The following is a 10,714-nucleotide window of genomic DNA, read 5'->3' as shown; positions in this document are numbered from 1 at the left end:
ATGGCAGCTGATGCCATATGCTTACCTTGCATCTTCAGCAATGTGTACATGGTGTGTGGGAGCTGCCCAGGAGTCTAACAGCCACATCCCTTCTAAGCTTTGTAACAAGGTAAAGGATGGATATGAGGCAATATGTAACTTCTGCTTTTTTTTAGTTTGTGTTTTTTGGAGATCTGTGTTTAAACGTAATGCAATGGTTCTTTATTCGTTACTGCTTGTCTTCCAGAAGTGAGAATTTTATTTATTTCTAATTCCACAGAATATGTGGTGCATTTTGCTTCAGTTACCGGTTTTCACCTTCCAAGTAAAAGGGAGAATGTCAGTTCTTCGAGTCAAAGCTCTGTTCATACAGGCTTCATAAATAGGCGTTACTAGCACAACGTAAATGAGAGTGCTGTTTGTGGCAAATGCTAATAGAAGATGTTATGATACAGCTCTACGGATGACATTTGGTTAACCATCTAGGAAAAATGCAGCAACAATTTAATTACATTTTTATAGCATTTTCATAAATGAGACCTTAATATGAAGTTAGTTTGTAAATGCTGTTTTATGACATGGAAATGTTGTTTAAATAAAATCACTGCTTCCTCTGGGAGAAACTTGCTGGAAGGTGGCAGCTGTTCCAGTACAATTGAGAGAAAATATCACTGGTGTTAGTTAAGTTGTGAATCCATGGTATTTCCATTTCTTCATATTTTTCTGTGAAAAAATAACCCTCTCCACATGAGGAGGGTTTAATGTCTAATATCAAATTTACCTATTTGTTATATTTGGTGTTACATGGGTTTTTTGAATGATACAACAATATACTGAAATCACAACATGAAAATAACACAGCAGTTGCACTATACAGTTGAAGTTGAATACAATACAAATGTGAGATTCTCATCACCAGTCTCCACATGCTCACTGCTATGACACTGGCTGTCTCTAGTTGATAGGAAGGAATATGTGGCTTGAACCAACTCAATCCCATTGTTCTCTTCAGTTTGTTTAATCACTTGTGCAGTTTTTATACTTTGTGTTGGGCTTAGCCGCATACAATCCCCTCTCTATGCTAGTCTGGCTAGCTCAGGAAGACATTGTTCTTTGTCTCAGGCAACCTGATGACTCACTGGTGCAGCTGTCTCCTCTAAAACTGAGGATACCCTTCAGTCTCCGCAGTGTTGAGGTAAGTTCAGCTTTCTTTACCATATAAATACTAGCTTGTACAAAAAACATAATTGCAATGAAGACTTAAGTGTAACTATGTTTTTTTAACATTGGCTTGTGCTACAGACTGTTGCAATGTTTTTTCTAAACAGGGAAGGGGCAAGGGCAGTGAGGTCGGGATGAAGGGGGGGGGGAAATGTGTTGGAAACTAATGTATTGATAGTGGGAAAAGAAGTGACCGTGGACAAACAGATGAGGAGTAGTGGCAGAGAATAATGGTCGTTGTCTGTTCTTGGACACACTATCCAGGCCCAGCAAGAAGAATTAGGAGCCTTGATTCATACCATCCTTGGATTGTGGCTCAGATATAATCTAGTTAATTCCTTTGCCATGTTTGTGGTGAGGCTGTCTGTCAATTATTGTTACAAGTAATTTCAGGAAGCAGCTATGCTGTGAATTTTTATGTGACTCATGCACTGATCAACAAAACTACTTTCCTTCTTGGGTTGAGCAAAATATGCTCATACAGGCCTGCAGCCGGGTGGATGATATGTTCTTCTATGTATTTGTTGTCCCCCCCCCCCGAACTGAAAGGTAAGAAGGAAATTTGAAGGCTCTGCAGCTTTCTGACTGTTTTTCCTCTGTAGCACAACTTGGAGAATGGTGAGGGGCAATTACGTCTCCTTTCTGAAGGCACTCAGCTATAATTATTCAGTCTGTCCTCCCTTTTCTTCACCTCCTGTCTGGGAGGCAGACTTTTGTGCTGAAACAATACTGACACACAACTCTGTATTTTGCTTTCAGCCAGTAGAAGCGTTAACACCAGGAAGTGGGCTCAGAAGGTTGGCAGGAAAGCAAGGCTGATGAGTTAAAACCCTGTAGGCTTAAGTTGCAAGCAGGCAAGATCAGAGTGACGTTGTTTGAAAGGGGAAATGCTTAGAAGAGTAGGAGACGACAGAATGCGGAAACTATGTTATTCGGAGGCATGAATCTCTGCCCTCTTAATTTGCATCTCCTTACCTATTTGTTCAGTTTAACATCAGTTTCCCAGAGAGCTGTGTACACCCCCCTTCCATGGGAAGTTTATCATTGTCTCTGCTGTAAAGATTTTAGGGTCACCTGGTAATCTGCCACTATTGGGATGGGTTAGTGGTACGTGTGCGGAGCCTGCCTGTGTTCAGATCATGGCCTGCTTTCTACCACTGCATGGGCTTCTGTAAGTATGTGTTTTCCCACTACCTCTATAAAGGTTTGCTCTTAAGTTTTCAAAGTGGTGTAAAGTTAGTTAATCTACTGGGGAGTTTTGATTGTTTTGTTTTAGATTTAACTGCTGTCTGTGTCTGTTGTCCGTAAGATCAGGGACTTGAAGTCTAAGGAGAAGTGGAAATAAAATCCACAACATTTAGGAGATCCAGCTGTGCAGCTGAGAGTTCAGAGCTAGATTTTTCTCAGGAAATGTTCAGTGTTCAGCCTGTGCTTGCTGCCTTTTTTAATTCTGACCTACTAACTAATTTGGGAACACGTTCTCTGGAATTACTCAGATCTGCCTTTTTTTTTCAGCTCGAGATGTGTCAAATTATGAACAGATAACAGCATGTTTAGTTTGAAGTGGCTTTTGTGCAGTGTGCTAAAAAATATAGTTAAGATCTTTGGGAATTCCCAGATACTCATTTCTGTATTTCCTTTCTGTAGTCGTGCCTTTACTTATTGCTCTGTCTGTTCTATTATTGACAGCTACAGGAATTCCCCAGCCCCCTGATGTGACTGGGCTTTGTGGTTCCAAACTGTCATACGTTTCTAGCTAGATGGAAAGTTATTCTGGACATTGCTTCTGAGCTTGGCTTAGGTCTTTTACATTAGTTTTATATTCCTCTAGCCACTTTGTGTTTAGGCCTGCTTTGTTCTGGCATATCAGTGCAAAGAGAAGGATCCATACCTCCTGTAGTCTATTTACTAGAAAGAGCTTGTTTTAACATGACTTGAGGGCATGTTAGCTCATAGGCTGTTATAAAAATATCTTGCTGCATTCAGGTTACTTCCACCTGTGACCCAACTTGTACACATATTGTAATCAAGTATCTTGCGTAGTGCTTTGTACATTGATAAATGACTTCTACGATAATAATGTAAATATTTCTGCTTAATATATTGCCAAACATGTTTTTCCTTTTTTTAGGGGGAGTGGGGTGGTGTGGTGTCTGTCTGTTTTTAAATCAGTGCATATCTTGTTTGACACCTTGTTTATTTCTTTGGGGACTGTGGATGCTTGAGGGTGGCTCTCCTGATAAGGTGTTAATGTTCAATTTCAGAAGGATGAAAATCCATCTAATAAAATCTCCTCCCTTCCGTTGTTGCGAAATACCCTCTACGCTACAGAAGATGTAACAGAGGTTATGTAGCATTTTAAGGTCTCACCCCATCGTGCTGTGCTCCTATAAGTGTGTTGCTAAAAGTCCTCAGGGCTCGGAGGGAAGCTGGTTCAACAGCCAGTGCCTGTTAGGGTATAGAGTTGACCACCTGAACTGTGTGTGTGTATTTCCTGTCAGTGTCCTAGGAACAGCTCGTGAAGAGAAAGTTCATTTGTGGCATTCTGAGCTTCTTTCTGTTCATGTTAAAATGGTGATGAATTGTTAGTGCCCTTAAATTAGAGAGGTATGATTGCAGCAAATGCCCAGGCAGAGGGAGCTTCTGACCTGCACAAGTTCATTTTTTTTTTTCAAGAATGTACTCTTTCATCTCAGAAATATCTTCAGACATGTGAAGATAATGGCATGGCTTGGGAAAATATTTTATTGGCAAACTCATCTTTGTATTTTTAACCACTGAAGTGTCACTCCTGCAATTAGTTTTCAAGTGGGCTCAACATGTATTTTTTTATGAAGTACTTGAAAATGCAGGTAGAGCTCTCATTTGCTTCCCCCACCAATTTCCACTTACTGATTTCACTGAGAGGATGTATGAATTCTATGAAGCAAAAAGAGAAGAATTCAAACAAGCAGGGGGCAGCTTTAATATGAAACAGTGTGCAGCATGTTGTGTTATGCATGTAGTATGAAATCAGTCATGCTATGTAAAAGTCACTTTTCCTGTCAGTAGTACACGTTTGAAGTTGTATGAAAACATCCTTTTTCTGCTGGAAAAAGAAGACCTATTTGGTATTGGTTTTTTGTTTTTGTTTGTTTTCTAACAGTAAAGAGGGATGTATTAGTATTTCGTGACAACGGAAGAAAAAGAAATCTGAGGTATGGTGGCTCCCAGGCTGAAGGGAAGAGCTTGCCCAGCAGTGACACCCAAGGAGATGAGCTCATGGGAGGTCAGTTCTGGTGGATGGTAACCAGACCCTGCGCTCTCCACCTAGTTGTGCCAAGTGTATGGTAGGGATTTTCTGCTTCCTCAGAATGTTTCTATCTTTTTAAATAGTGCTCCATAACTGCAAACAGAGTGGGCCTCAGGTGTGTCTGAGAGAGCTCCTCTCTGGCAGGCACACAGCTTTTAAGTTAAACTGGGGAGTTTCTAGTTAGGAATCCAGAAAGAACTACAGCTCCCAGTGGCCCACGCGCCACCTCCCTCCCATGCCCGGTGGCAGACGGAAGCACAGCAGCAGTGGTGAGAAGGCCGGTGGTGAGGAAGTGGTTGTGGCCTGGGCCTGACTGGGCCATGGAGTTCTCCAGACAGCTCTATGCTATCAGCGAGGCGCTGGACAGGGCTGAGCTGGCGGCTATGAAGTTTCTCAGCTTGGAGCACGTCCCTGTGAGGAAGCAGGAAGCCATTGAGGAGCCCAAGGCCTTCTTCCAGGCGCTGCTGGAGAAAGGCATGATCGAGGCAGGGGACCTGGCCTTCCTGCGGGAGCTGCTCTACCGGATCAATCGGATGGACCTCTTGGCTGCCCAGCTGGGCTCCAGCCGAGAGGTGATGGAGAGGGAGCTTCAGATCCCAGGCAGGGCACGGGTGTCACCGTTCAGGTGAGTGGCTAGTGGCATGGGTTCACCGGGTGGCCTGGGGTGGTGGTGGGCTGAGCCTGGCCCTGGAGCTTGCTCTCTGGGATCCACTGACCTCAGGTGGGTCAGTGTAAGTTTTTTACAGATGAGTTGAACACCAGGCTAAGGTTTGGAAATACACAAGCTCCTGCGTCTTTCCAGGGGAAAGCAGGTATAAGCAGTAGAGAAAATAGAAATTTCTATCCCCTAGAAGGGAGAAAACGAAGCTGCACCTTTCTGAAATAGTTCACAGCTTATCACGGTCTTTCCCCCCCCTACCCCCCCAAGGGCTGTGGGCTGTAGTAAGTGACTGGCTGTGACTGTCTCTGTACTCAGTACTAGAAAGTCTCAGTGCAGTTTTGATTTTAGGAAAACACAGATCTTTTTAATTACAGCTGGAAATGGTTTGATTTTTGGCTGTTCTGTTACTGAGATCCCCTCACGCTAAAAAGGAAGAAAGGGGCCCATGTGCTTGAGAAGGCAGCACAGAGGAGACTAAGGGGACAGTTGAACAGTACCGTGCCAAATTGCGCTAAGGAGCGTGCTAGGGAACATGGTGAAACAATGTCCTCCACTGCTCTTTCTAGGTACCTGCTCTATCAGCTGTCAGAAAACATCACAAAAGAGGAGATGAAGTGTTTCAAATTTCTTTTGGGGAAAGAATTACCAAAATGCAAGCTAAGCCCTGAAACTGTAAGAATTGCTTTAATCCTTTTCTTTTTTTTTTTTTTTTAAATTATTACTATAATGCATTGTAGCATTTGGGTTGCTCTGTGGGGAATGAGTGTCACTAAAACTGAAAAGACCATAAGGAAAAGGGTGACCCTTTTTGTTCTGTGCTAGTATTAACGTGTAGCTCTAGCAGTAGTCCTACAGCCCAGAGGACATGGGCCAGCCCTGGGACAGGCTTGACACCTTCATGCCCAGGCTCCACGTGGGACTGGGAGACTCAGTGGCTTTGATCCGTAGAAGGCTGCTGAGCTCATTCACTAATCTTTTCCGACTGATTTTGTTTTGGCTGCTTTCTAAGCCAGTATCAAACATAGAGAATCACCCACTGTGGCTATTACTTCATGTTTTGGTTCTGTTTATTTCCAAACTCAAAATACAGATCTAGGCAGCAGATCCTTGTCTGAGCTAAGACCCAAGAGCTTGGAGTTAACTTACAGAGATCCAGCTGCTGTTACACTATATCAGCCTGCAATTCTGACTGCCTAATGACAACTCTTTTAAAATCTTACCTCTTTCTTAGAGTAAAAACTGTGACCAATGAGTGGTTAGCTGTTATAGTAAATCCATGGGGTGACCACTGTGCTCTGCCACTCACTGTTAGGCAAGAGCTCCTGTCCCTTAGGTTCCCTCTTGCTTCAGAGAACTCTTTATACCGTACTTGCATGGTTATACCCATTGTTGCCACTGCCTGAAGTTGGTCACTAGCGTGATGCTTGTGTTTCAGCTGAGTGCAAAAAATTGCCACTGTAAGTCAGCTGAATGAAAGGTGTCATAAAAGTGATACTTTTTTTTCCTCCTGTGTGATCACCATTAGCTCTCCTGGATTAGATCTCAGCATTTCTGAGCAGTGTGAGGGAAATACGCATGTTGAAAAGATGCTTTTATTCAGGCTGGCTTGGGTGCACATGCACATGCTGCAGCTTCCTTCCCAGTAGCAGCATGGATGTGCCCTAAGAGCAAACTACCTTTCTGATTGCCCAGACAATGCTCGACGTTTTCACTGAGATGGAGAAGAAGGGGATTTTGGGAGAAGACAACCTTACTGTCCTGAAGACTCTTTGTGAAAAAATTGACAAGAGCCTGTTGAAGAAAATTGAAGAATATGAATTAAACCAATTTGGTAAACTAAATCAAAACAAAACAAGGCCTCTTTCCCACAAGTTTTATTCTTGAAGTGACACGTAGGTATCTTACAGGACTAATAATGAATGCTTTTCAGGTGAAGAAGAGATGCTTGTAACAGAAGGACAGAGGAGCAGCCCAGGAGTCCCTGAAGGTAAGTGAAACTCCTTCCAAAACGAATCTTCTGCTTTTCTCTAGCTTTTGGACCCTCTACATCACTTGCATCTCACTTCTTTACACATGTGCCTCTCGGAAAAGTGATCAGATATGCAACTGTTTACTAACTCATCACAGTACTTTTAACTCCCTTTTAGGTGATTTTTCTTGGTGTGGTTTATAGCTAACAAGAACAGTCATTCAACCACAGTTCAGTATTTTCAGAGAACAGTTTAACTCTTGGAAGTACTTGTGAATAGAGAATAGGAACAGAGATTCAATTATTTCTCTAATGTTATGTTCTCTACTTACGCATACTTTCTTTATGTGTATTCAGCCTGTCCCAGATTGCGGGCGTCATGTGTGGCACACGATTCTCCTGGCAGTTGTGATCAGTTTTCCCAGGTAAGTCAGTACGTGTCTTAAAAATGTCATAATTTTGTCTCAGAAGAGATCATTCCTTTGGGAGGCAAACAGTTCTTATATGCACAGCCTGTTAAAGGCGCAGTCTAGAAAAATAAAAATGCACTCTGTAGTGTCCCTTATTTTGATACTAAGTCATGGGCAGAACCTGCTGCAGTGTTAAAACAACAACAAAAAAAACATTTGTAAAGTAGCAAGGTAAGCCAAGTTTGTTATACCAGGATGTATGCAGTAGGTGGATGACTGGGCCTGGAAAAGTGGGTGAATGCAGCACCCTTTGTGGGCCGAGCATGATGATGAAGGCTTGGAGGGACAGGGTGCTGTTGTGCAGCACCAAAGACTCCCAGAGGCGGTGGAGCAGCAAATTGCCACATCCTGGGAGCAAAGCTGTGCAGGGAGAGCTGCCCAGTGAGGCCAGTTGCCTCCTTACCCCTCTGTGCCACAAGCAAGGGCTGAGAAGCAGTCATAAGCAGTCTCTTTCCAACAGCTTGAAGCTTACAAAATGACCAGCCGACCCCGTGGAGTATGCCTGATCCTGAATAATCACAATTTTGCAAAAGCCAGGAAAGAAGTCCCAGAACTCAAAAAGATGAATGATCGGAATGGGACAGATGTGGATGCAGGTACAGTGAACATTAAAAGATGACTTTGCATATCTTCACTTCAGGGAGAGTAGACTGACTTAAAAATAGGAAATACTTCGTATTCTGCACTAGGTGTTTGAAGTTCAAGCTTCCATTTCTAGTCTACTTTTCTTGTAGTGACTGAGTTGCATACTACTTCTAAAATCTGCAGAACCAGAATTTGGATTTCAGTTAACATCCAGCTTAAAGGGAAACAAAAAAGTTTTGTGGGTGGCATGGAGTTTAGGGACTCTTTTATGTCACTATTCAGTGGCCCTGATTTTAGCAGGCTGTCCTGCAAGAGTAGCGTAGCTCATTGCAGGTCCTAGGATCCTCGAAATGGGCATATTTGCGCTATCTAGACCAAGAGATAAAATCCATCAGCAGGACTTCGCTGATAGAATTGAACTCTTAACTTAATTCAAGAGTCAGAGTGCAAGTAATCTTCTGTGACACAGGTATTACCCAAAAATGTAATGCCTCCACTCTCGGGGAAAGCAATAGCAATGTTTGACACCTGTTGTGAGAGGAAAAAACTAGCTTTGAAAGTTGGCTGGGGAGATAACAGCTAGTTCTGCACTTTTCCATACAAAGACAATACTAAACAGCAAAATCACAAGGAAGGCTTGTAATGAGGGCTAAGGGAATTTGATACAAATATGATTAGTGATTAGACTTCTAGATTATTTTCAGAGCAGGAGTATAACTACCTGGATAGTAGTATAGCAGGATTTAAAATAAATGGCTTCCTCTAGAAACATAATTTGCAAAAAGAGTCCAGTTTTTATAAGACTGCTTTAATCACCCTTCTGTTTACTTTCTAGCTGCTCTGAGCAAAGTCTTCAGCACCCTTCATTTTAAGATAGAAGAATATAAAGACCTCACTGCAGAAGAAATCCGTAAGATTATGAACATCTACCGGTGCAAAGATCACAATGACAAAGACTGTTTTGTTTGCTGTGTTCTCTCTCATGGAAAAAAAGGCATTATATATGGTGTTGATGGACAGGAAGTACCTATCCAGGAACTGACCACTTCTTTCACTGGGCAGAATTGCCACTCACTTGCTGGAAAACCAAAAGTCTTCTTTGTTCAGGCATGCCAAGGTGATGCTCGCCAGAAAGGTGTAACCATTGAAACAGATTCTGGAGAGCAAGATTCTTCTCTAGAAACAGATGCAAGATTTCAGCTCGAGTGCATCCCCTCGGAGGCAGACTTCCTCTTGGGCATGGCTACCTTGCAAGACTATGTTTCCTACAGAAGCTCAAGCCAGGGGAGCTGGTACATACAGTCACTATGCCAGCACTTGGAGAACAGCTGTCCTCGGTAACTGTATTTCCATAAACTACTTTGTGGCAACACTGTATTTTTTTAAATTCTGAATTACAAGAGTTTGATTTGAGTGCAGTGGTAGATGATATGCAGTGGCAGTGCTTGCTCAGAGTGACAACAGCAATTTAGAACAGAGTAACACCATTTATATTGTTTGAAGCGGCTTACCTAACTGCTTTGAAGCCTCTTTAAAACTGAAGCTGTTAGCACTCGCATAGGTTATGATATATGAGAATGCAGTATGTTTTCTGATGTTAAATGCTGCTATAATACAATATGTATTTTTGCAGAGGAGAAGATATTCTCACCATCCTGACAGCCGTGAATCAAGAGGTGAGCAGAAAGATTGACAAACAGAATGCAGCGAAGCAGATGCCACAGCCCAGTTTCACTCTGAGGAAAAAGCTCATCTTTCCTGTCAACTAAATTGAGAAAGAACAGCAGAGCAAGAGGAGCTGCAGCAGCCTTAAACAGGTGGTATCAGCTAAGAATTTGGTTAAATATAACAGACTTTCAGTGTCTACTGGTAGCACAAATGCAAATGTTTTTATTGATAATAGACAAGGAGCAAAAGTCTTAAGAACTTAGTATTAATTTGTATGACACTTTATACCTGAGAGCATCTCACCTGGTCTTGAATTTGTAGTTAGCTAGCATAAAATACACTCAGGGTCCTTTCAGCTGTACCACAATTGCTGTTTCTTTATTAAGATATATTGCAAATGCAAGTTTAAGAAGACAACAGTTATAAAGCCTTGTGTATTTTATACTGACTTTCCTAAAATAAAAGGGGGGGCTGCTGATTCTACAGGATACACACATCAGTGTGTTTTGTTACTTTCTTCCCCCCCCTTTAAATCGTTTAGAGTCTTGGTATTCCTTAAGAAAAAGTCAAGAACTTGTCCTCCAGCATACTTAGCAGTTCATAGTTGTGACCTGCATTTCAGAGTATTCTCTACCCCTAACATCTTTACATTCAAATCAATTACACAGGTGCAGCTTTATGCTTGAAGATGTTCACTTACCTTGCTGACCTTTGAGTCACAGTTGTAGGCGTAGAAAAAGAAGAATTTACTAGATAAGTGAACAGCTCTTTAGAAACATTATATTGCCTATATTACCTCTGTGATTAGTATGTGCACAGAACAGGGATTTTTCACAAGCTTTGAGTAAAAGCTAAAGCTTTTTTACTCC

General features: G+C 42.1%; 1 protein-coding gene across 2 annotated transcripts; it reads left to right on the top strand.

The window, feature by feature from the left end:
• The first annotated feature begins 1,100 nt into the window (after window positions 1–1,100).
• On the top strand, window positions 1,101–10,714 carry LOC308198080 (caspase-8-like). Of its 2 annotated transcripts, none has more exons than XM_080599699.1 (9): window positions 1,101–1,174; window positions 4,346–5,117; window positions 5,720–5,825; window positions 6,846–6,984; window positions 7,084–7,140; window positions 7,480–7,547; window positions 8,053–8,188; window positions 9,013–9,514; window positions 9,811–10,714. In XM_080599699.1, exons 2-9 carry the CDS (start codon window positions 4,813–4,815, stop codon window positions 9,944–9,946), a joined length of 1,449 nt encoding a protein of 482 aa, XP_080455825.1. In that variant the 5' UTR covers window positions 1,101–1,174; window positions 4,346–4,812; the 3' UTR covers window positions 9,947–10,714. The 2 variants fall into 2 exon arrangements, with proteins under 2 accessions (XP_080455825.1, XP_080455824.1); XM_080599698.1 differs by lacking the exon at window positions 1,101–1,174 and adding an exon at window positions 1,343–2,371.

Source organism: Anser brachyrhynchus (genome assembly GCF_964034855.1).
Source record: "Anser brachyrhynchus genome assembly, chromosome: 7".
Classification (NCBI taxonomy): Eukaryota; Metazoa; Chordata; class Aves; order Anseriformes; family Anatidae; genus Anser; species Anser brachyrhynchus.
The sequence above is the reverse complement of the archived record's forward strand: the minus strand, read 5'-3'. Positions and strand labels throughout refer to the sequence as shown.

Coding starts and splice junctions, on each gene's coding strand:
- LOC308198080 (XM_080599699.1), top strand. CDS start 4,813: ATGGAGTTCTCCAGACAGCTCTATGCTATCAGCGAGGCGCTGGACAGG. Junction 5,118..5,719: donor GCACGGGTGTCACCGTTCAG/GTGAGTGGCTAG, acceptor TGCTCTTTCTAG/GTACCTGCTCTATCAGCTGT. Junction 8,189..9,012: donor TGGGACAGATGTGGATGCAG/GTACAGTGAACA, acceptor TTTACTTTCTAG/CTGCTCTGAGCAAAGTCTTC.